The sequence below is a fragment of the Netta rufina genome (genome assembly GCF_964035555.1).
Source record: "Netta rufina genome assembly, chromosome: Z".
Classification (NCBI taxonomy): Eukaryota; Metazoa; Chordata; class Aves; order Anseriformes; family Anatidae; genus Netta; species Netta rufina.
The window spans coordinates 53,403,544-53,428,981 of NC_140126.1; the positions used below are offsets into that span (position 1 = coordinate 53,403,544).

General features: G+C 38.2%; 1 protein-coding gene across 6 annotated transcripts in view; it reads left to right on the plus strand.

Moving 5' to 3' along the window:
* Positions 1-25,438, plus strand: part of PAM (peptidylglycine alpha-amidating monooxygenase) — a 147,052-nt gene that overhangs the window by 60,225 nt on the left and 61,389 nt on the right. For all 6 annotated transcript variants that reach the window (XM_084305002.1, XM_084305001.1, XM_084305004.1 and 3 more), the window contains 2 exons: positions 9,512-9,569; positions 18,962-19,049. In XM_084305002.1, coding sequence (XP_084161128.1) covers positions 9,512-9,569; positions 18,962-19,049 — 146 coding nt within the window. The remainder of the gene's footprint in view (positions 1-9,511; positions 9,570-18,961; positions 19,050-25,438) is intronic.

The window sequence follows — 25,438 nt, forward strand, 5'->3', positions numbered from 1 at the left end:
CAGTTTCAAAAAATACTGAAGGGAAAATGAGGTTTTCAGTTATTGGGGACCACCCCTTTGGAACATATAATTTAGAGCAAGTGATGTCATTCCAGTAATTGCAAACAGGAGTGTTGCTCTTCTATTTTATCTAACTTGCCTGCAACAAAACATTAAACATTCCTTTCTGAGAGAGTGAAAAGTACTTTGAATTCTTCAAGGTGAACATTTGTAATTACATAAGTTTTAGTTAAGGCTATAATAATAGTTGTTGGGAAATAATTCTCTTCAAGTGCCTGTATGCTTATATCCAGCAGCTTTTACATGAACTTAAATGTTACGCTGTAGTATAGATTTGGGGGAGGGATGGAGAAGACAGACAGCAATAGAAAGCAACTTTCCAAACTAATTCTTTAAAAGGTAATAATAATTCCTAGCCTTATATGCCACTGTCCAGCTCATACTTTCCTTTCTTTGTTTCACCAACTCTTTCCCCTTGCCCCCTCTATTTCCCCTCCTCCTTCCACACTGCCCCACAGTAGCTGAACAGGAAACCCGGTTGCTATTTAGGCAGCTTAAACTCTTATATCCACAGCAAAGATTGCCTTTCCGGTCATTGTTGCTTATTTTCTTGTGGTTCACAAAAGGAATTAACCAACAGCTTCTTAGTTTCAGTGCAGTTAGTTCACTTGTGGCTAATCGTGAATAATCATCTTTAGAGAGGAAATTCTTCTGTAGTAGCAGTTTACTACCTTGCTATCTTCTTCATGTGTCTTTTGGCCCTAATTGTTGGCAGATTTATGTGGTCAGTGACTGCAGATCTGCAAGTTGTCCATACTAACAGTTACATAGAAGCATATACAGGTTTGTAATTCCAGGGCCTATCTGTAAGTTTATCTTTATTCATGAAAGATGCCAATGAGCAAGGGGACGAGTGCAATTTTTAAAATGCTTTGGTAACAGATTTCTGGAGATGTATTGTTATTTTGGTTGTGACTAAATTCAGTTCCTGAGTTCTGAATCTTAACAATTTTTATGGTAAAAATGAAAAAAAAAAAACATAAAAAGGAGGATGAACAGAAATTATTAGAGAAGTTGTGAATGAGTTAAATTCTAGAGAAAAAAATAGTATCTGTAGAGTAACACCAGTATGTTCCATATGGTCTGTTCTTCATCATGTCTTACACTTCAGCTAGATCATTAAGCTGTGATTTAATGCAAAGAAGTGGAACTTTTATTTAGATAAGCAAATGGTTAATCTGACAAACTGAGCGATATCTTTTTTTGTGGTGTGAAAGACTTCTTCTTTTACATCATGTCCTTCACAAAGAACATAAAAATAATAGTGTGTATGGAAAAAGGCTATTAGGCAACTACTAAACAGCCACAGTGCCAAAAAAAAAAAAAAAAAAAAAAAGGGGGGGGGGTTGGGCTGTTTGCTTCTTCTTGAAAAAGGTATTTGTAAACCACATTTAAATGCCCAGTTGCCCACTTGTTTCTACAAACTTAGTGGCTGAATTTTTACAATTTTAAGATATTTTCTGTATGCCATGAATTGTATCACGAAACAACTTCAGCTCTTCCGCCTCCTTCTGCCACCAATTAACTTCATTATTGCTCTTAAGCATTTTCTTTGACATTGGAAATACTTGTTTCTACAAAACTCTTTGAATTGCTTCTTGCATACTATTTTTTAATTTAAATAACTAGATAGCATTAGGACCTTCTAAAGGTGAGAAACCTGATACTGGGCAGCTTTGCAAGTTTCTTAGTAAGAGTTTCTGTCAGTGTGTTCTGCTCACAAAAAAAATGCTGGAAAGGTTATGTTAAGAGATTTTATCCTAAATTTCTGAGATATGCTTTATCTTATAAGTTCTGTTTCTCATTTCACCATTTCTCAGTAAATCAACTATCTTATTTTAAACATGCATGTCGAGTAATTTAAGTAAGCTTGAGTTCAGTTTTCTGAATGATTAAAACACAGCCTCACAAAAATATATGTATTTAGCTAAATAAACGTAGGTACCACACACCATTTCAAATTTTCTGAAACAACTACGTTTGTGAGAGGTTGACAAATAGGATTCAACTCATACTGGAAGCTAGTGCTTTCAAAAGAGTAAGGCAGCTGGAGACTAGACAGCACAACTTTAGCTAACTATGATGGCACTAGTAACTGTTCAGAAAACTGTATTGTGTTTGCTGTGTCTTCGGATTATCTGTTTTTTGAATTTACTTGCATAACTTAAAACTGTAAAGTGCTAATTTTTGTGACTACTCTAAACTCAGGTAAACTGAAAGTTTCAATGCCAGCTTTCTCTTTTTCCCAGCAACATGTAGGATTACAACTTGCTGAATTCCCTGCTTGGACACAGATTGATACCTTGAGTAGATGTCACAAACATAATTCTGTCCTCCTTCTGTGTTGGTGGTTCACAAATGTGACAGTCATATTTCTGTCTAGAATCACAGTGAGCAGAAAGGTGTCTAATGGAACTAATTAGTGCTTTGTTTATAATTCATGACCAGTGGACTTGTGTGACCTGTGATAGACCTGCAATCAGAAGGTTTGTGTAACATAAGAATTGTTCTAGAAGGGCTTGAGTTATTGCTTGTTTAGTCAAAAATATCCCCAGACCTGAAAAAGAATGGGAACTACTGAAATAATTCTGCCGCTGAAGTGAGGTCTTCCATAGTGTCTCTGTAGGCAGTTACATTTAGTTTTATTTTCCAAAGTCCATTGTATTTCTCAGTAATTCTCATTGAAAACAGATGCTAAAAATGAAACAAACTTTTTGGATTCTGGAAAGTCTAACCATCTGTATGTATTCTCTGAAATTGACGTGAATTTTTGATAATACCATGAAGAGTCTTTGTGGATTATGATGTACTGGGTCTGGCTGGAATGTTAACTTTCCCGGCAGCAGCCCATACAGTGCCGTACTCTGTACTTGTAGCTGGAACAGCAGTGTTATCACACCAGTGTTGTGTCTACTGCTGAGCAGCAGTGGCACAGCATTGGGCCTTTCTCTAACCCTCCTAGGGGTTGGGCAAAAAGTGAGGAGAGAAACATCACCAGGGCAGCTGACCTAAACCAATCAAAGGGATATTCCATACCATGTGGTGTCACACTCAGCAATAAAAGGTGGAAACAGGAAGAAGAGGGGAGGGGTGGGCTCTCGTTGAGAAGACGTCGGTCCTCCTCTCGAACACCGGCTGCGTGCGTTGAGGCCTTGCTTCAAGGACGTGGTCAATCATCGCTCATTTGTGGGAAGTAGAGAGTAATTTCTTTCCTCTGCACTTCCATATAGCTTTCATTTATTTTGTTTGTTTGTTTTCCTCCCTTTTTCCCCTTTCCCTTTTATTTCCCCTTAGTTAAATTGTTTAGTTCATAATAATCTTTATTTAATTATTATAATTATTTCCCTTTAATTAAATTATCCTTATCTCAACCCGTGAGTTGTTCTTTGCTTTACTTCTCCCCCTCCTTATCTAAAGGAGGGGGAGTGAGAGAGCGGTTGTGGGGTTTAGCTGCCCAGCACGGTAAAACCACCACATATGAATATTCACATAGTTGTTCTGGAATGCCTTTTTTGTAGGAATCATTGAATTCTCTTAATGCAGGAGCTTACAGCTAACATATAAAATACACAGGTGGCTCACAGAGCAATAGGTACACACTTCCAAATGGCAGGAGGTGGTGGAGGAGAAAGAAACTCCGACCATTTGTATGGTCTGCACAGGTAGCTCCATATTATGATGAAGGTGGTGTAATTCTTGGTGGAAAGATTTGAACATGTCTGGAACCAAGTCTGTCCTTGTATTGTTAGGTTATCTGTGTGCCCCTGCATTAAGAGAATGTATCTTATGCTGTCTAGGCAGTGGAAAGGTTGCTATGAAAAACATGCGTTTTATTCTAATGATTACCTATACTCAGTGACTTTGTGTTGTTGTTTTTTGTTGTTGTAGTTCTTTTTTGCCTTATGTTCTGTAGCTCTGTCTGCCCTGCTTCCCTGTGAGTGAATCAGAGAGAACCATCTACTTTACATGGGTTAGAAGTTTGCTAACTGTGAGAATCTGCCCCTGGGTTGTGCATTCTTTTGGCATAAATGTCAAACACAAACATGCCTGTGAAAATGTTCCAAGCAGCCTTTGTGAACAACATCACTGAAGTGTATATTCAAGCAATACAAATCGGAAAACCAGTGAAGTAGAATAGTTTTCTGACTTGGTTAATAAATATTTTATATTTCTTGGTGCTTTCAAATGCTACCACTTCTTAGATGTGGGGGAAAAATACCTGCAGTACATAAATATTCTGTTTTTTTTTTTTTTTTTTTTTTTCTTAATGCTTATTCTAATTGCACAGTAAGAAAAAATTGCCGCTAATATGTCATGTGAAGAATAATTTTGGTGTGGTGCTGAAGGATGGAAGAAATTTAGGAGCTGTGGAGAGGACGGCTGTGGTGCTTTTGCAGATCTGAGGGAAACATTCTATAAATCATTCCTTATACTTGAGAAAGGTATAAAAATTATTGTTCTTCACAGTAAATTAATACTACTCAAGGACTGATTATTTAAATGTGAAGCAGCACGTTTTATCTTCTAAAAAGGGATGGGATCAGCTAAATTTGAGCAAACACAATACAAAACCAGTATTGTTAAGCAAAGTGAAGGCTATTTTGTGAAAGTGTTATTGAGAATGCAGGTAAACATATTTACTCTGCCAGTAATACATTTTTGCTGTTGTGAATACCTGTGTTTGCTACAAAGCAAGTAAGAAATGCTGATAATATATTGCAGTTCAATTAACACTGTATCTCAAGTCATTCTGTGTGATTAAAAATAGGGATTTTTTTTAATTTATCACTACTGTATTTGAGTCTGGACGAACTCTTCTTTTCTACATTAATTTGGTACAGTATTGGTTGAGTTCTTAAATAATCATTTGAAACTTTGCACTGCTAAAAGTGCAAAAAGTGATAAAAGATGTAATTTAGTGAGATACTGTTGGTGTGGGAAGGCTGTGTGTAGAGTTTCTCTTGTTTAATGGATTCTACAAGTTTTTTGCTTTCTTTTGTGATTTTTTTATATATATCTTTCCCCCAGGGCTCGGTGCTGGGGCCGGTCCTCTTTAATATCTTCATCGATGATCTGGACGAGGGCATTGAGTGCACCCTCAGTAAGTTTGCAGATGACACCAAGCTATGCACGTGTGTCGATCTGCTTGAGGGTAGGAAAGCTCTGCAGGAGGATCTGGATAGGCTGCACTGATGGGCTGAGGTCAACTGCATGAAGTTCAACAAGGCCAAGTGCCGGGTCCTGCACCTGGGGTGCAATAACCCCAAGCAGAGCTACAGGCTGGGAGAGGAATGGTTGGAGAACTGCCTGGCAGAGAAGGACCTGGGAGTGATGGTGGATAGTCGGCTGAATATGAGCCAGCAGTGTGCTCAGGTGGCCAAGAAGGCCAATGGCATCCTGGCTTGTATCAGGAACAGCGTGACCAGCAGGGCGAGGGAGGTGATCGTCCCCCTGTACTCAGCTCTGGTGAGGCCGCACCTCGAGTACTGTGTTCAGTTTTGGGCCCCTCGCTACAAGAAGGACATCAAGGTGCTTGAGCGGGTGCAGAGAAGGGCGACGAAGCTGGTGAGGGGCCTGGAGAACAAGTCCTACGAGGAGCGGCTGAGGGAGCTGGGCTTGTTCAGCCTGGAGAAGAGGAGGCTCAGGGGCGACCTTATCGCTCTCTACAGATACCTCAAGGGAGGCTGTAGTGAGGTGGGGGTTGGTTTGTTCTCCCACGTGCCTGGTGACAGGACAAGGGGGAATGGGCTAAAGTTGAGCCAGGGGAGTTTTAGGTTAGATGTTAGGAAGAACTTCTTCACTGAAAGGGTTGTGAGGCATTGGAACAGGCTGCCCAGGGAAGTGGTGGAGTCACCATCCCTGGAAGTCTTTAAAAGACGTTTAGATGTAGAGCTTAGGGATATGGTTTAGTGGGGACTGTTAGTGTTAGGTCAGAGGTTGGACTCGATGATCTGGAGGTCTCTTCCAACCTAGAAATTCTGAGATTCTGTGATTCTGTGATCTTGAGCATCTTTTGTACGTTTTGCTTATCTCGAACTTCTGCCAGTATGGTGACTTGTAATACCTGTATACCCAAGTTTGTAGTTTTATTTCTAAGAACTAAGTAAGTTTGACATCCTTGGTTATAATTTCTCATCTCCAGTTTGTGTGGGTATACTGTATCAGATAACAACACATAAAACAGGGAGCAAATGTCCTATGTCAGATACCCATAAATTACTGGCACCTCTTTAGTTTAACTAAGACAGTCAAGTTGAGACCTCATCCAAAGATCCCAAGACTGACTCTGACTCTGGAGAAAATTGTGTGAATGACTTGATTATTTCTTATGGTGAAATTCTGCAAAAAGTAAAATTCTGTTAAATATCAATCTGGACCCTGGCACAGTGAATGTCAATACCAGAGCTTTATGAGAAATAATGCAATTATGAGTCAATAATGGATGTTAATGACAAGGGTTCTTCCTTTAATGAATAGAAGAGGGGAAGGAGGGCAGGAGATGGAAGGGGAAAAACTGTGGTGCTGATAATTCAAGATAAACTACCAGAAATTCTTTTGTGAATACACTAGCTGATTTTTCATTTGTTTTCTTTATAATCTAAATAAAACCTGACTTGTATGTAAAAAATAAAATAAAATAAAATAAATTACATGGAAAATCCCTCCAACTATGCCAGCATGAGTTTTCACACCAGTAATGACAAAGACTTCAGAATGATTGCATTAATTGACTGCATGATCTATTTGAACAAGTCATCTTTTCTCTAACTACGTTTAACAGCAGATGCATATAAAAGGAACATAAGAAGATGATCAGAGGTCTGAAGTTACTTTACTATGAAGAAAGGCAGAGAGAACTGGACATGTGCGGCTTGGAGAAAAGACAGCTTCAAGTTTCCCTGCAGTCTCATTGTGGCCTTTCAGTACTTAAAAGGGGGCTTGTAAAAAAGATGGAGAGTGACTTTTTACTCAGGCAGATAGTGATAGGACAAGGGAGAACAGTTTTATACTTGAAGCATGCATTTCAAGATACATGAGGGGTGACTGAGGTCACTTGGTTTGCTTAGTCTAGAAAAGAGGAGACTGAGGGGAGGCCTCATTGTGGCCTACAGCTTCCTCAGAAGGGGAGTGGAGGGGTGGGCTCTGAGCTCCGCTCTCTGGGGACCAGTGATAGGACCCAAGAATATGAATGGCATGAGACTGCATCAGGGTGGATATTAGGAAAAGGTTCTCCATCGAGAAGGTGGTCGCACAATGGAACAGGCTCCCCAAGGAAGTGGTCACAGCACTGAGTCTGTCGGAGTTCAAGAAACATTTGGACAATGTTCTCAGACATGTGGTCCTGTGTGGAGCCATGAGACTTGATGATCCTCATGGGTCCCTTACAACTATTGATGTTCTGTGACTCTATAAACTAAAAGAGGGGAGATTTAGACTAGATGTTACGAGGAAATTCTGCACTTGGAGGGTGGTGAGGCACTAGAACAAGTTGCCAGCTAGAAGCTGTGGATGCCCCATCCCTGGAAGTGTTCAAGGGCAGGCTGGGCAGGGCCGTGGGCAACCTGGTCTATTGGCTTGGAGTTTTAGTCCAGATTGTTATGTTTAACAGATAATGATAGTTCTTTGTTATTAATTTGTAATACTACTTTTAATTCATCTATTATCTTGGCATATTTTTTCTTCAAATGTGCTTCAGTGCTTTTTATTTTACAGCTATTGGAAATATTTTAAGCGGAGGTTGTGTTTAGGGTAATTTAGCAGGTTTGTTTCTTAGTTTCTCTGCTTTTAGGAAAGAAGAGGGGGACAAACTGAAAATAATATGGGGTTGTGGAATGGAACTACTTTAAGGACAGGGGTAAGGGATATGAAACTATGCCTTGTATAGAATGGGTTGGGAACAATTCATGGCTTTGCCTGTACTGATGATCTGTAGGCTCAGCGTGTTAAAAGAACCATTAAAAACTCATTGTTTGGAGGAATTTGCTTCGGATTACCTTGGAGAACAATCTGAAAGTGGCTATCCTACAGCAATATAAATGATAACAGATAGATGGAAGTAAAAGACTTTGAATATTCCTTCTTTAATTTTTTTTTTGCAAAGCAGGAAGTCTTTTTGTTGCTGTTTTTCACTCATCCATTGGATTAATACATGAGCCTTCCTAAATGCAGATCAGATTAACAAAGACTGTCTAAACTACACTATATATATACTACGTAAGAGAGATTATAAGCATTGAAGAGAGATGACAGAGAGCATGAAAGATGTTCAGTTGAGACAGTTGCTACTTGTAGATGTGTTAGAACAGCAAGCCAAAGAGACGTAACAGTTCTGCAACAGCTCACATAAATAAGTAGCACAATACCATTTTTAATACATTTGCAACTTCCAGATGACAATCTTTGATTACGAAAAGAAAGACAAAAATATGGATTCATTTAAACTTCTAATAATCTGTGTAGACATTAAGTCACAAGTTATAAAATCTCATTCCATTATGTCTCTGTTCACTCGTAATACTCTGTCCTTAACTAATTTAATTTGCAATTGGGTAAACAATGCTTTCAAAAAAGTACATTTTGTCTTTATTTTTGGTCCAGGCAGTTTGCGTGACTAAACTCAAGTTTGCGTTATAAATAAACAGCAGATTCTTTGTTTTTTATGTCTTTCACGCTGTGAAGCATTTCTGCTGTTGACTTTCAAAGTTTGGGTATAAGGTTCAAATGAAGTTTAAAATATATATATATATATTTAATTACTTCAAAATCCAGGCAAAATAGAAAAAAAACCTATTTCCTTTTCAGTTTGCATGTTCAATGTTCCCTGTGTAGCTGCATATACCTAGAGTTCACAAAGGCATTCATATCAGTTGCATAAGCTGACCTTTGTTCATACTTCCCATCATCTATCAAAAACACCAAAGTCAGTTTCTTATCTGTGCACATTGTTGCCCTGTGTAATCACTTATTGTTATCACCATTGTACCTGTCTTTCCTTCTCAGTGGCTTCCAAAATGTTTAAGCCTATCTTTAGTATCTTTAATTAATTTGAAGCTTCTTGTAGGAGGAATTTTTTCTTTGTCTGCTTTGCCCAGTCCTCATGAAAGAGAAAGTCCTGTCAGATTTGGAGTTCATAGTTGTAGACAAATGCCAGTATTTGATGATCTTTTCTTTCTTAAACAGCCTTAAGTATGAAAAATAAAATTTAAATTAGATGGTAGCATAACTGTCAACCTACAAACCATATCCATGACCTTATAGAGTAATCTCTGTTACATATAAATATAGCAATGAATTAATTTCTTACAGTAATCTAGACATCCTACATAATTGCTGGACAAATATCTTGGTAAAGCAAGTGGTGTTTTTCCTTGATGGCACTTCTGTAGGACCTAAAGTTGATTTCATCTTTTCATTTTAAAATGAAAATTTCTCTTCTTTTCTCTTTAAACAGTCTGATACCTACCTCTGCATGTCAGTACCCCTGCCAGTGGATGATGAAGCTTATGTAGGTAAGTATTGGTTTACTATAAGAACTTAAGCGAACCATTTTGAAGAAGGTCAGAATTTTCTTTTTTTTTTTCTTTGACTGATATTGACTTAATCTTTGGCTGTCAAAGTTTCTAAAATGCATTCATCATGACTAATGCAGAAACAAACTAGAGAGCGCTACTTAGAGTCAAGGTAACAAACTGTATCTGGAGAGATTCATGAGTAATAGTAGTTAAGGAGCTGCATGCAGATGCCTCTGGCAGTCAATATCAAACAGCCTCATTTGTAAAGTATTGGTTTCCTGTCTTCTGGCCGGATACTTAATTCTGCTCCACTGAACACACTGTTTATTTACCTACTGGTGGAGGCTGTAAATCCTTTGCACTTACAGTCTGCATTGGCTGCAGTAAGATTTTACTTATCCAGGGAAGAGAAGAAGAAGGAAAAAAAAAAAAAAGAAAAGAAAAGAGGAAAAAAAAAAAAAACTTCTCCCCTCCATTTTTTTTTAATTTTGTAGCTTGAAAAAGGTGGCAGACAAACAGTGGGAAATAGTGTACCAGCACAGAGATCATACAGATCTGCAAAGCAATACCATCTGTTCAGAAGGTTTTTGAGGGTACTTTCAATTTTGTTTTCCTTGCTTGTGAACCTGCAGTTGTTCAAGTAGAGAGAAAGCATGATGATTTTTCTTTAGATAGTTTCACTATCAGTATGTTCTTTAAACTGAAAATGTCTATATTATTATCCCTTGTTGTCTTTCAGAATATCTGCATTTATAGTAAATATGATAGAAATTCTGTATTTTTGTTTTAGAGTATTATGAGACTATTGTTCCATGTAGATTTCTATGTGGAAATCCTTTAGGATATGGAGTCTTGTTTTCAGTCTTTCATGTTACATTTTGGTAACTGAAAAAAAAAAAAAAAAGTTATTTTTTCTTCAATGCTTTCCCTGTATTTCTGCTTAGCAAAGAAGTTGGCCCCTGACCATGAAATTACGTTTTATGTGTGAGTCTGACCCCAGGAAAAAAAAATAAATAATGAAAGGAATTGAATGTTCATTCTCTGATAAACTCTGCAGCTTACCATGCAATGCATGCGATTGACTCTTCTGCTTTCAAGTAATTCATAGAAAGGCATACCACTAACCTGCTGTTTAAGCAGTTTATTTTTTAGTGCTTCATTGAGTTGCAAAATTGCATAGTTTAATTATTTATTAGATTGCTGCACATTTATTTCTGTCATTTGGTGTTTACATGTATTAAATCCATACAAAATACTTCTAGTGGTATATACGTTTAGAAAGACCTACTAAAATAATTAAAAATGGAATTTGTGCAAAATCTCAATGTGATTCAGCCAGAAAACCAATTTTTTCTCTGACAACTGAGAAACTTCTTGTTTTCATGTTTCCTTTTTTTAATCAGATTTTGACCAGATTTAATCATCTTTCCAATGATCACTGTGCTTGAATACACATAATACAAAGCAATACAAGGTCTGGGCAACAAAACCATTCTAGTTGTTATATGAAGCTTTGGAGAGCAATAGGAACATGATCAGCAAATTAAAAAGAAAATCCAGTTCTGTGAACATGAAGATTTCCCTCAAGAGTATTGCTTACAACATCTTATATTTGGATATTTTGAAAATAAATTTAAATTATTTTTTTCCTCTTTGGTCACTTCCACCAATATGTATTATTAGCTTGGGGTCAATCTTAAGCATGTGATCAGTTCCATCTGACTTCAGTGAAATCACTTTTCATTGACTTCACGTTGAAAAGGTTTGTCAGATTAGAGTCTTCACAACCAATGCAAGTTGCCTAATTACTGGAAGGACCAGACTCAAACATATCTGACTGTAGCAAATACAAAGAACACAAACTGACCTATCTTACAAAATACATAAATAGAAATTTCAACTTCTTCTCAGGAAAGAGATTTTTACAATAGGCGTCATCCAAGAAATTTAACTTAATATCTTCAAGTGCTACAAAACCTAGTATTTACTTACTTGCATGCAAGTATTTTGTGTTGTTTTAATAATCATTATATTGACATAGAAAATTAAATATATCTTTCTAATAGGATCTTGTCTATATTTTCAAATGGTTTAAGCAAAATCTGCATTCATTGCATTGCAAATAGATGACATAATTAACCCTCATTAATTCCTGTTTATCTTTGTGACAGCATTAAAAAAAATAAAAGATGATTTGACATACTGGCTGTTTTTTCAGTAATGTATTGAAAAGACAGTATGTTCTCTCAATAGGTGTGAATATGCATAATGAAAACAAAATGAGTTTCTGAGACAGTATAGTGATAAATCTAAGACCAGAATCTGTGTTCTGCCTCCAATTCAATTTATTTACACTCAATACCGCTAAGTAAATGTTTTCTCTTCTCTTTGGTATATATTTTTATGCTTTCCTTTATTTTCGTGGTTTTGGCCTCTCTCCTCCTCCTTCCAACAGAGCATGGAAGAGCAGGTTCTGTTAAAAGAACCTGCAGCAGCACTGTTTTGTTGTATATTGATGAAATATAAGGGCCTTGGAAGAGAGGACTTGTTGTTTTAGCTGCATAAATTACCTGAGGGATGGGGCATCCACAGCTACTAGTTGTCAACCTGTTTCAGTGCCTCACCACCCTCATCTAATCTAAACCTACCCTCTTTTAGTTCAAAGCTCATTGTCCTGTCACTACATCCACTGACAAAGAGTCCCTCCCTAGCTTTTCTGTAGGCCACCTTTAGGAACTGGAAGTCTGCTATAAGGTCTCTCTGGAGCCTTCTCTTCTCCAGGCTGAACAGCCCTAACTCACCCAACATGTCCTTCTGCACGATGGATGAGGTGGTAGGCTGTTGATGTAGCCTACATAGGCTTCAACAGAGACTTTGACATGGTCTCCCAGAGTATTCTCCTGGAGAAACTGGCATCCCATGGCTTGGACAGGTACACTCTTTGCTGGGTTAAAAACTGGCTGTATGGCCAGGCCCAGAGAGTGGTGGTGAACAGAGTGAAATCCAGCTGGCAGCAGGTCACCAGTTGTGTTCCCATGGGTTGGTGCTAGGGCCCATACTCTTTAATATCTTTATTGATGATTTGAATGAGGAAATTGAGAGCACCCTCAGTAAGTTTGCAGACAACACCAAGTTGGGTGGAAGTGTTGATCTGCTGGAGGGTAGGAGGGCCCTGGACAGGATGGGTCAATGGGCAGAGGCCAATGGGATGAGGTTCAACATGGCTAAGCGCTGGGTCTTGCACTTCGGCCACAGCAACCCCATGCAGCGCTACGCTACAGGTTCAGGGCAGAATGGCTGGAAAGCTGTGCAGAGGAAAAGGAGCTGGAGGCGTTGACTAATGCTTGCCTGACCATGAACTAGTAGTGTGCCCAGGTGGCCAAGAAGGCCACTGGCATCCTGGCTTCTATCAGGAACAGTATAGCCAGCAGGACCAGGGAGGTGATCATCCCCTTGCACTCTGCTCTGGTGAGGCTGCACCTTGAGCACTGTGTTCAGTTTTGGGCCCCTAAGTACATTGAGGCCCTGGAGCATGTCCAGAGAAGGGCTACAAAGCTGGTGAAGGACCTAGAACACAAGTCCTATGAGAAGTGGTTGAGGGTTGTTTAGTCTGGAGAAGAGAAGGCTCATGGAAGACCTTATTGCTCTCTACAACTACCTGAAAGGAAGGTGTGGGGAACTGGTAGTCAGCCTCCTCTTGCAGGTAACTTGTGATAGGACTAGAGCGAATGGCTTCAAGTTGCACCGGGGATGTTTAGGTTGGAAATTCTGAGACATTTATTCTCAGAAAGAGTAGTCGGGTATTGGAATGGGTTGCCCAGGGAGGTGGTGGAGTCACCGTCCCTGGGGGTGTTCAAGGAAAGGTTGGATGTGGTTCTTCGGGATGTGGTTTAGTGGGTGACGTTGATAGTAGGGTGATGGTTGGACCAGGTGATCTTGGAAGTCTCTTCCAACCCTAATGATTGTATGATTCTGTGATTCATGTGGTAGGGTCCCCAGAGCGGAATGTGAGGCTCCAGGTGGAGTCTTGCAAGAGCAGAGTAGAGGGGAAGAATCACCTGCCTTGAGCTGCTGGCAGTGCTTCTTTTGATGCAGCCTGGGTTATCATTGACTTTCTGGGCTGCAAGCTCACATTGTTAGCTGTGGTGGTCTTACTTAGATGGGCAGCTGAGCTCCACCACAATCACTCTTTCACTCCCCCTCCTTAAAGGAAAGGGAGTGAAAATACAATGGAAAGGTCTCAAGGGTTGAGATAAGGACAGGGAGATCACTCAAGAATTATTGTGATGGGCAAAACAGACTTAGCGTAGGGAGGTAAGAGAAATTAGAGAAATTGCCTATTACTAACAAGCTAGAGAAGTGAGAAAGAAAGGCAACAAACTAAAACCACCTTCCCCCTATCCACCCTCTTCTACTTCCTCCCCCCAAGCAGTGCAGGGGAACTGGGAATGGGGTCGGTCGCTGATGCTTCATCTCTGCCACTCCCTCACAGTCGCTCTCTGCCCCTGCTCCATGTGGTGTCCCTCCTACAGGATGGACACCTCCTCCCCGAACTGAGCCTGCAGGGGCTGCCCACAGGCAGCAGCTCTTCAAGCACTGCTCCCACACGGCTCCGTCCCATGGGCTCCATCCATCCCCCAGGAGCAAACTGCTCCAGCACGGGTCCCCCACGGGTGGGCGGCAGCTCCCCCCAGACCCCCTGCTCCTTCATGGGCTCCTCTCCACGGGCTGCAGCTCCGGCCCGGGGCCAGCTCCTGTGGGGGCTCTCCATGGGCCCCAGCATCCTGGGGTGGTTCTCGTTCCTCACTCTTGCAGCTGCTATTGTGCAGCAGTTTTTGTTGTTGTTGTTGTTTTTGTTTTCTTTTCCTTTTCCTCATCTCTGCTCTTACAGAGGCACAAACAGCATGCTTTATTGGCTTGACTCTGGCAAGCAGCAGGTCCCTTTGGAGCTGGCTGAAACTGGCCCTTATCTAACACGGGACAGCTACTGGATTCTTCTCACAGAAGCCACCCCGGCAGCCCCCCACTACCAAAACCTTGCCATGTTACCCACTACAGTGAGTTATACTGAGTTTCCTCTCAACCAACACCCCCAGGTTTGAGTTCAGATTTCAGCTTTGTTATTTTCCTAAATATTTGGAACCAGTAGACTGCCATGCTTGTACAGGGACAAAGGGTATATAACTTCATTGTGCAAAACTGGAAGAATACTGTACCAGAATATGCCAGCTAGTTCAGAGTCAGTTTTCAGACAGTATCAAATGAAGAAACTGATTGAGCTTACTTATGAAGTGTTATCAACTAGGATGAGTACAGCGAGTTTTGCCTTAAAGGTCTTTTTCAAGAATGTACCTGTGTATTGCTGCAGATGCTGTTAAGTAGAGGATCAGATTGTCAAGGGTGAGGATTCTGTTTGAACCAGTCTCTTTTCTGTGGTGAAAGATCTGCAAATGCTGGACGTTGAGGAGTGTTCACTTATGTATTGGGCTGTTCTGCATTTAGGTTGATATTAGGAGCATACCTTTTGCTCCTAATTATGACCGACAATTAGTCATAATAAGAGAAATGAAATGACTATGAGAATTATATGCAAAAAATATTAATGAATGATATCAATATGTAATTTTTCAAGAAAGTATTATTCCGATCACATCTGAAAATCACATAATGGTTTTGTCTTTACACTTCCTTTCCGATTAATGTTTATGGATAAACAGACAAACCAGAAAAACAGATTGAGTCTTTAATGGCGCAGGCGTCGATAAATATCAACTTTTGACTACTGAGCTGTAGTGATAGCTAAAGGGTGTTCTACAGACACTGTTAAGAATCGAGTCTGACAGCGAGTCACTCAGCCAAGAAATTTGACTGTCATCATCACCTTCTGACGTGCATTTACATGGGTGACCAGTAAATAAACATGTCTTTTTCTTGGAGACTCATGGTAAGTCCCTATCTGTCAGAATGTGCTGTAGAAATGAGATGAAACCTATAACACTCAACAACACAAAAGGAAATAGATGATTTATTATTTTCCTTCTGTATATGCTTCTCAGATGCTGCAAGTTTATTTCTCTAGTGTGGCATATTACTTGGCAATAGCAAAGTTTATATAGGGACTTGACTGTATTGAAGACCTCTAATCTGTCAAACTGTGGACATTGATGTGTTGATATGATTAAACTCAATTATACTGAAAGAGCTAGTTTTTTTTAAAGAATATCAACAATCATTGGATTGCTGTTTGTAAAGATAAACTTCATAGAAATCTATTTTTTATGACCATACCTCAGCTAGATACTGTTATGTTTTAATTAATGTCCTGTCTGTTCATTCCTATCCTGTTTCTTCTAGAGTTCATAATTCATAGTAGTATTTTGTCAGGAAAGTAAGTAAAACTTGATTCGGATTTAGTTTATATACTGAAACTCTTCCTCATATTTCACTAATCACTTTGTAGTGCTTCTCTGTGCATTGAAAAATAATAATAAAAAAGTTAAAATTTATTTGATGGCTATACCTGAAAAGAAACTAAATCAGAAGTGGTATTGTGTTTTTTCCTGTTTTTTGTTTTTCAAACATTTGGTTTTAAATAGAGTATTATTAACTAATATAACCAGTTAGTAAAAATAAAAATAAAAAAAAAAATGAGAAACAGTAATAATTCAGATTTTTTAGAAGTTTTTTTTTTTTTATTTAAAAATGCTGAATTCATATCTCATTTTGAGTGCTTTAGTAAGAAAAATACCAATCTCTTGGGTCAGTTTGTAGTCATGTAAGCAAACAGTACAATTCCAGTCACATACTACAATAGGTAAATATCACTGATACAGAGTTTATTATTTCTCTAATTTTGAACTGTGAAAGTCTTTTCAGGCTTTCTTCTCAATCTTGTGTATAACTCTCAAGTATGAAGTGTTGTCCAACTATACCACTTATACCATTCTCAGGTGTTGATACTGTGTTTTTCCAAAACTATGATTTTTTCTTCTACAGGAAATCAAATCTTTTACATATTGATTTGTGTTGTATTCATTTTTTACAAAATGTATAGGCTAGAAATGTAACTAGAGGCTTTTGTTTGATATTTCTTAAGCCTTTGTTTGTAACAGGTATTGTATTTGGTTTGAAACTGACACTAATTTTTATGGCTTTTACCATTTTTTATTTTTTATTGTTTTGGGTTGATGGTTTTTGTGTGGTTAGCTTTGACCCCCCAGGGTCAAAATATCATTTTTTTTATATCAGTTTTTTATATCTTTTTTTTTGGGAAACTGGTATAAACCTGGCAGTGTTGCCAAGAAAATATCTATACCAGAAAAGAGTAGCTGACTCTTGCAAAGCTTTCTTTAGCTCACGAGCATTTTTATTATTCTTTCAGAAGGAATGATGAAATGTAAGCTTGAGTAATGTGTGTAAGTGGTTCACATAGAAATCTGGTTTTAATTTGTTAATTGTAGTGCTCTATTTTTTATTTATACTAGTAGTATTTGTTATGCTATTAAGAGTAAGTTTTATAATGGTGCTTGAAGGTCCCATTCATGCACCAGAATGTCATTGTAGGTGGACACTGTGTAAAGAATAAGAGACCTCTTGACTCACTCATTACAGTAATTATAGAGAATGAGAGAGTGGCAGGAGATTAAAGAGAAACATTAAGACAGTAGAAGAGGTAGTGTCTCCAGCAGATGAAAAGCCCAATCTTTAATTTAACCTTTATTGAAGGCTGTTTTTCAATGTGTTGCTGCAGTACCTTTTGTACAGGTATTGAGTTCTGCAATAAAGATCATTAAATTTCACATCTGTGAACAAACTCCTGATGAATGCCTTCAGAAATTTCCTCTCTTGCTTGCATTGGCAATAGTAGCTTAAAACACCTGAAAACTAAGATAGGAAGTCCATATAACATAATGCATTATCTGCCCCATGCAAGGGTAAATCATGGTTTCACTACTAATTGTTAGTCATAAAAATACCAAAACATAAGATCATTATGTAACACAGATTAGTTTACAGCTAAGGAATGAGTAACATTTGCTAGTAGGAAGAAAGATGTTACACAATCTTTGGACTTTCATGCTGCTGACTTTATCACTTCTGCAAACTCATTCCTAAAAATATGTAGCACTTAAAGTAACTTTGGCTTCCTCTTTTCCCTGGTCATGTGGATGCATCTCTTATTTCCCAGACCAGGCCCCCCACAAGCTCATTTCTTACAATCTACCTGTTAGCCTTATGTATTCAAGCTAGCTTTCGACTTCCATGCTTTAACATGTGGCTGTTTTACCTCATTTCTTACTGTAAATCTCAGCTCCAAAAAGTAGGGGTTGAAAGCTGTCCATTTTTGTTGTTTTGTTTTCTTTTTCCCCCTCTCAAAATCTAGGACAATAATCCACATCATCATTCACTTCAGGAGCTCTGCATTAGCTGCTGTTAACATATTGAGTTCAGAGTGCAAGTAAATCTGCAAAATTCTGAAGTAGAAATCATTTCTGTGGTTTACAGCTTCTTGATGTGCCTATACTAACACTCGTAGAGCTAAAAGACACTTACTTGGAGGCTCCTAAATGCTTATGTACATGTAGTGCAAGGAGTGACTCAGTTTTGGAATTTCTGCTGTAAAATAAGGTTAAAAACCTCCAACCCTCTTCTTTGTCTCGCCTGAAGAAAAATTCCTTCACATTCCCTGCATCTGGCACAGTAATAACAGAGGAAGTTGCACAATGTATCTTGTTTTATTTTTAGAAATGCTGTGTATTGTACATTTATGATCAATATTACTACAGTGTGATCTAGTAAACTTTTTTCAGTACTGAACAGAACTGAAATATTTGAGAAACAAAAATAGTGGTTTTGTGGCATTGGATAAAGAACAGAGACATTGGAGTGCTGACATACATTCACCTTCATCTAAGTTTCTAATAATGAGAAATATTTGGGCAACGAGTGTGTTGACTTTAAGCGGACGTTGTTTTCCTTTCCAAAACGGTTGTCACATTAGTGGGAATAAATCATAATTCTATTCTTAGAGCTATTGTCCCAAGAAATGTGCAGTAAAAGCGTAAACAAAATGAAATACATCATGAAGATATTGCTCCAACCAATGCACAAGGTACTACTTGCTCTTAACTGTAATTTAATGTTTGTATCTTTGAAGAAGTCAAAAAACAAAACAAAACAAAAAAAAAAAAAACAACACAATTCTGTTAAATCACGAATGCAGAAATGCAGATTTTGAAGCTAAGATTTGTACTAGGCTGGTTACAACAAAAATTGTGGTTTGGGATATTTCCAATTTTTTCAGTATTACAGAGAAATAATAGCATGAAATGCTCTTCCTTATGTAAATCATCGTGAGAGTAAGGATATTCTTTTATTTTGTTTTTCAGTTGACTTTAAACCTCATGCCAGCATGGACACTGTCCATCACATGTTACTCTTTGGATGTAATGAACCCTCTTCTACCGAAAATTACTGGTAAGAGATGCAGACTTGCTTTTGTTATTGTATCTAATTGTTTGTAGTGTGTTTTTGAGGAAAGGTTTTTATAGCAGGGGGCTGCAGGGGTGGCCTTTGTGAGAAGAATGTAGCAGCTGCCACATGATAGATAAGAGGCAGTTTCAGTCAGCTGCAAAGAGACCTGCTGCTGCCCAGAGTCAAACCAATAAATGGTGTTGCTTGCGCCTCTGTGAGAGCAGATTTAAAAAAGGGGGGGGGGGGGGAAGCTGCACAACAGCAGCAGGGGGAGTGAGAAGCAGCCCGGCAGCCCCCCAGGTGAGTGCAGCAGGAGGTGCTCCAGGCAGGCAGCAGCAGTTCCCCTGCAGCCTGTGCAGGGAGAGGCGCCTGGTGGAGCAGGCTGTCCCCCTGCAGCCCATGGGTCCCACATGGAGCAGATCTCCACGCTGCAGCCCCCCCATGGGTGGAGGAGCCCCCGGTGGAGCAGGTGGATGTGGCCTGGAGGAGGCTGCGGCCCATGGAGAGCCCCCGCAGGAGCAGGCCCCGGGCCGGAGCTGCAGCCAGTGGAGAGGAGCCCACGCAGGAGCAGGGGGTCTGGCGGGAGCTGCCGTCCACCCGTGGGGGACCCGTGCTGGAGCAGCTTTTAGTTTGCTTTTAGTTTTTCACTGTGCTAGTATACGAGTGATAAGCAATAAATCATATTAATCTCCCTATGCTAAGTCTCCTTTGCCCATGACAATAATTGTTGAGTGATCTCCCTGTCCTTATCTCAAACCCTGACCCATTGTATTTTCTCCCTTGTTTTCTTGAGGAGGAGGAGTGAGAGAGTGGATGTGCTGCAGCTCAGCTGCCCAGCTGTGTAAAATCACCACATTGTTCTTGTGTTGCTTGTTTCCACAAAAACCTTTTCCAGTGTCACAGTTTTTTGAAAAGTAGAAAAACTTAGAAGGAAGAAGAAATTCATGATGTTCCTGTCTTTCTACACCTATCTTTTTTTTTTTTTTTAGCTGACTCCTTTGTAAGGCGGATAAAAGATTTTCTGATTCGTTATGACTAATTCCCTATCTCTGAGAAGGAGACAGGAGCTATAGTGGCAGGGCGCCACTGGATACCAAGAAATCTAGGCTGCTAATTTGTATTTAGAAGACTAAATCAGTAACCTGTTTTTCAGTAACCTGCTCTTCAAAAGAAACAAATCCTGTGAGGCATATCAGGAGTCACTAAGGAAATGACCTTATTGATGGCAACTGTTAAGCAGACTATAGTTTCTTCTCCAAAAGATTTCTGTGTTGATGGTTTATCCTGGTCAGGATAAAAATTTTAAGCTTTTTGTTTGTTTATTATAAGTTGCCAGTGGACTTTAATGTAGCTGTGGTCTCTCTAGTTAATTAATATTTATACACACACCTGCATATATAAAATTACATATATTTAAATATTTTAATGAGATAGTGTACTATTAATATAATTGATATATATATGAAGCTATGTGTACAAAGATATATGTGTATGTAAAGAGTTCTTGTGCTAAGAGACAAATTTGCTAAATAAAATTTACAAAAATATACGTAGCTTTTTGTCAAAATTTCAGCGTTTACTTTTTTGTTATGACAAACATGCCACTTACAGTATCTAGATGAAGTTACTGCAAATAATTAGTAAATCTGTATCTAAGGGGTTCTCTCTTATGAGCTTAGAAAGCATTCTTGAAATAAGGTTTTTTTTGGTTTCAGGATAACGTTGCCTCCTCCCCTGAATCATGAGAAACCTTTTTACATAAAAAAGATTTTGTGGACTGGAACAGATGTAAAGTTGTGCTTAAAGTTCCTAGCAAGATGAATGTGATTTAATTCTTGAAGATAAGAATTTTCTTCTCAAATAAGAATTTGAGAAGGTTCTGTACCTTGGAGAGATTGGTCATGAAGACTTCAAAAGATGTTCTGTAATCCTAATTCTTGACAGATCTTGTGAACCAAAAGCCAAATTGAAGTTACCACATGTATATGAATTGTCAGTTTGAGTTAAATAGGCATATGACAAAGCCTTCTCTTTTTTTCCCCCATTATTTTTGTGGGTTTTTTTTGACTTTTATTTTATTTTTTATTTGTGTTATTTTTGACTTTTGTAGTCAACTTTCAAATTGTTAGCATCAGCAGTCAATAACCAAACCTCATGCCTTAATTTCTCTAAAAGTGGGGTTGTATCCACTTTTTACTTTAAATAAATAAATAAATAAAGATCCATGTTGCATTTTTCCTACATTATAGTTTTCTGCACAAGTATAATTTTATGCATTCCTCATTGTTCTTATCTTCATCATTTTTCAGTGTATTACAGGAGAAATGCTAGTGGTAGTTTAAGATCAGAGATCCATCTTTATGTGTGGGTTGCTTCTCTTCTGAGTATGGAAAATTATAGTATCAGGTGTACAGAAGGAAACTAAGCAAAAAGTAAGCTAAAGAAGGTACTTTATGTCAAGTAATGTGGTAGTTGACTTACCTTTCAAAATGCCTAACCTATGAGAGCCAAGCTCTGAGTGCTTCTAAAACTGATGTAGGAGCCAAACAGCTGAGAAGGTAAAGGCGGGGCTATCTGGAGAAATTACTAGTCTATCAGAAATTTCCCACAATTTTTCCAAGTTTTCAGGGAAGAGCAGGTGGGATAGTTTGACACTACAAAATTCGTACAATTTACTGTTATCTGTGTAGCAGTTTTAAAACATTTCTGACAGAGCTCTGTAAGCATTTAAAAGAAAATTTGAGGTTATCAAAAAGATAAATAGAGATGGATTTTAGTAGTATAGTATATTTTATTCTTTAAAAATAATTTAGCCGTTCTACATGATTTGGGGAGATAATTTGATATTTTGAACATATAACAAATATTCATCAAAAGTTATATTTACCTTCTACTTATTAACTAACATTTCTGTTACTGATTAAAAATGTTACAATCTTGTCTTGCAAGAAAAGTAGGTGCTAAAAATGTTCAGGTAAAAAATACGCTATGAAAACATTACTTTCTGTTGATTTATTTTCTCAGCAAACAGACTTTTTAATTCTTTTTATTGAGGCTTATGTTATATAGTAGAATGTGTTTTTTAAAGAGTTGAAATTTATGTCAAAAATATACCAACATAAGACTGTGTGTTCTTTGAAAACCAGTTTACATCTTGAGTGTGTTACTTAAAACCATCTAAACTTTGCTCGTAGTGTGTTTTGTTTTAAAGTGTCTGGAAATTGTTCTGTTTGTGCTAAACTCACATCTAGCTGATGTTCTGAAGATTTAACTTAAATGTTTACTTCCTGAGCTTGTACAAGATCAGATGGATCAAAAGCTTGAAAGTCTTAAAGTTCTTCAGAGCTGAATCAGACACAAATCAGGCTTGAGACTAGGGTTGAGGTATTTTTTGTTTCCTGACTATATTATCATTTTCTTGGAGGAGAGTGATTGCCCAGCAGAGAGGGACTCAGCAGTGGCAGTGTGTGCTGCATAACAGTTGATACTGAATTTGTTCTTGGCTGCTGTACTTAAAAAGCGGATTGTCAAATGATGAAACACATAATTAGTGTTGTATTTTTGTGATCTTTCTGATTTTTTCACATCCGGATTTTGATTAAATCTTACTGCTTTTTTCTGTATGTAGCTTCTGAAGCTTAATATTTGTTTTATATTCTTAAAAACTCTTTGTTCACTGTCTCATCATTTCATATTACTATTGTTGCAAAATGTTGTACCATTTCATTTCGCTCTGCCCGTGGTAACCTGCAAGGCTAGAAAGAAAGGTGATCACTCAGTTCTACAGAAAATAGGCTTTAGAGTTCTGCATTCATACCTTTTTGGCACACTTAGGTAATGTTGTGTAAATAGCTGGTATACATCTGTGTATGCATATGAATAATGTAGTATGTATGTGTATAGACTGTGTAAGGCTGCGTTACAGTGTTGGACCTGCACTGACTCTTCAGAGAGTGACATGTTTACTGCAGCGTGGGAGAGTCTTTGAACAAATGCTGAAGAGATGCACAGCTGTTTTTCCCTACCTTAGGGCTTGGTATTTCAACAGAAACAGTACAGGCTGTTAAAATTTCCTCAGAAATAAAGTAGATTCACAGGGCTCATGTGCTCTGCTGTTGCCCAGCACATAAAACAAACAAACAAAAACAACAACAAAAAATCAACAGGTAGCAGCTTCTGCTCCTTGATCGTAGTCAGCCTTAAAACAGTTCAGCTGCTCTCACCAGTTTTATCTGAGCTGATAAACTACTGATATTGAAGATGCATGGTTGAGCTGATTCATTGAAAATTCATGGGTAATCAAGAATACACTTGGATGGCTTAAAGAAATTGTTGAATTATTTGGAACTTCAGACCCTCCTGGCAAGACAAGCCTCACGCTGTGTCAAACTGAACACTGAAATGAGCTCCCATTTCAGATGATTCATAGGCATAGTCTTTATTGAGATCAGGCAGGGCAACTTTATATAGCTCATCTAATCTAAACGAATGTAAAAGAACAGGCCATAGATCACCACCCAAAAATTCCTCTATCGGATTAGGTGCTTCTGTTGGCAACAGAGCATGGCTTTGGCAGCTTTTGACTAGAAGAACTGCATCAATAGTTCCAGCAAAAGGTTGCAACAGATGTCAAGACTGGTTCCGTAAGCTAAGTATTTCACTGCTTAGGTGAGAGGGAGAACAGTATAAAGATTTATATGTCCAAGCATAGTTTACTAGTACCGTCACTGCCTAGTGGTGAATGGAGAATGTTCTGCACTATTCAGCTTGAGAACTAGATGTGATAATTTTTCTTACTCAATAACCTCAAATAATAGAGAAAGAAATGGAAAAAGATCTTTGCTGTTTTAAACAATGTAGGTATTCTAAAAAGATGGCAAAATACTAGTCTTGTTGACAGTTAAATATTTTGCTTTCAGACTCATCATTTCATATTTCAATCAAAGTGACATTAAAAACTCCAGCTCCTAAGCTTACTCAAGGCTCAGGAGAATGCATTTGGAAAGTCCATAAGAATTTAGAAAAAGTAGAGAAGATAGGAGGAAATGGACAAGAAGCCCTGTTCCCAAGTGATAGGTCGTTTTATTTGTGCTTGTAAACATATTTTTACTAGCTTTTACCAGCTACTGTTAGTGCTAGTGCTTTTTGCTGCTTTTAAATTTGTTCCTCAACTATCTTTTTTTTTGAATTTCCTTTGACTTTGGTTAAGAAATGAAAACTTGAAGTTTCAAGACCAGCAATTACGCCTAAATTAAAGTTGACCATTTTTAAAGTGTAATGAAAGAACAGCATGAATGTTTCATTCTTTCCTTTCCTGGTGCCTCAGGAGGAAAATTTGGAACAGCCTACCCTTTTGTTTTGTTTTGGTTTACCTAGTTAATGTGATAGAATATTTTTTTTGCTAGGGTCTTAAATACTGTGATATAAAGGAAGGCTAGCTGTCCCGCTTTGTGGTGGTGGAATTGTGACTGTGCTTGTGGTTTCTGCTGTTGATCCTCCTAGCCAATATCATTAATGTATTTCTGACCTGTGCAGCCCAGTGGCTGGTTAGATCCCTGGAGTCTTTTGTATTTTTAGCTTTTAGCATTTGAAAGCTGCGCAGATTTTACCTGCAGCTGTATGAATCGTTAGTGATGAGACGATTCACTTACACTTGAATCTGTTTGTCTTGTCTAGAAATGAAGTTCCTCTTTAGATATGTTTCACTGGGGAGCCAGGGGGTGGAGGGTGTAGTGAAGTGATCTCCAAATTAGTAATCGTGAAGGTCTAGAAATATGTGTTATGAGCAAAATTAGCAAAGGGAAAGAAGTATCCTGTGCCCTTCGCTGATGGAAGCCTCGTATTTATGGCAGTGCTTTCAGTTAGAAGAAAACATAATAGCTAAGGCTATTGGAAATCTTAGAAAATCATATCTTATATGATAGCATATCTTATATGATATCATATTTTTCCTTCTGTGAAAGGGAGGAGCATGAATACCTTCTACTTGCTTCACATACAACCACCTGTAGCATACTTCTTTTTTGCCAACAATCTTTAGATGAATTTTAAATATCAGTTTTGACTTAAAACTTCCGTGTCTTGCATTTTTGTGTATTTTATAACTCTGTCCCTCTGTGTAAGTATGGCATCTGTTGCCATTTTGTGGCACTTGAGCTAATAGTGCTAGAAATTTCCAGATGGGTCTTTCTCACAAAAAGGTTCCTTATTTCTTAATAGTGGCTACTAGACTGGCAAGAGGCTGTAAGAATTTTGTGGTTTTGAGTCTGTTTGCCTAATATTATCTTAAAGCAGAGGAAGGAAAAAAGTGAAGAAGGTGTAGGATCTAATAATGATAGCCAGGAAAGCAGACTTCATTAGAAGAACTGCATTTACTCAAAATAGAACCAAAA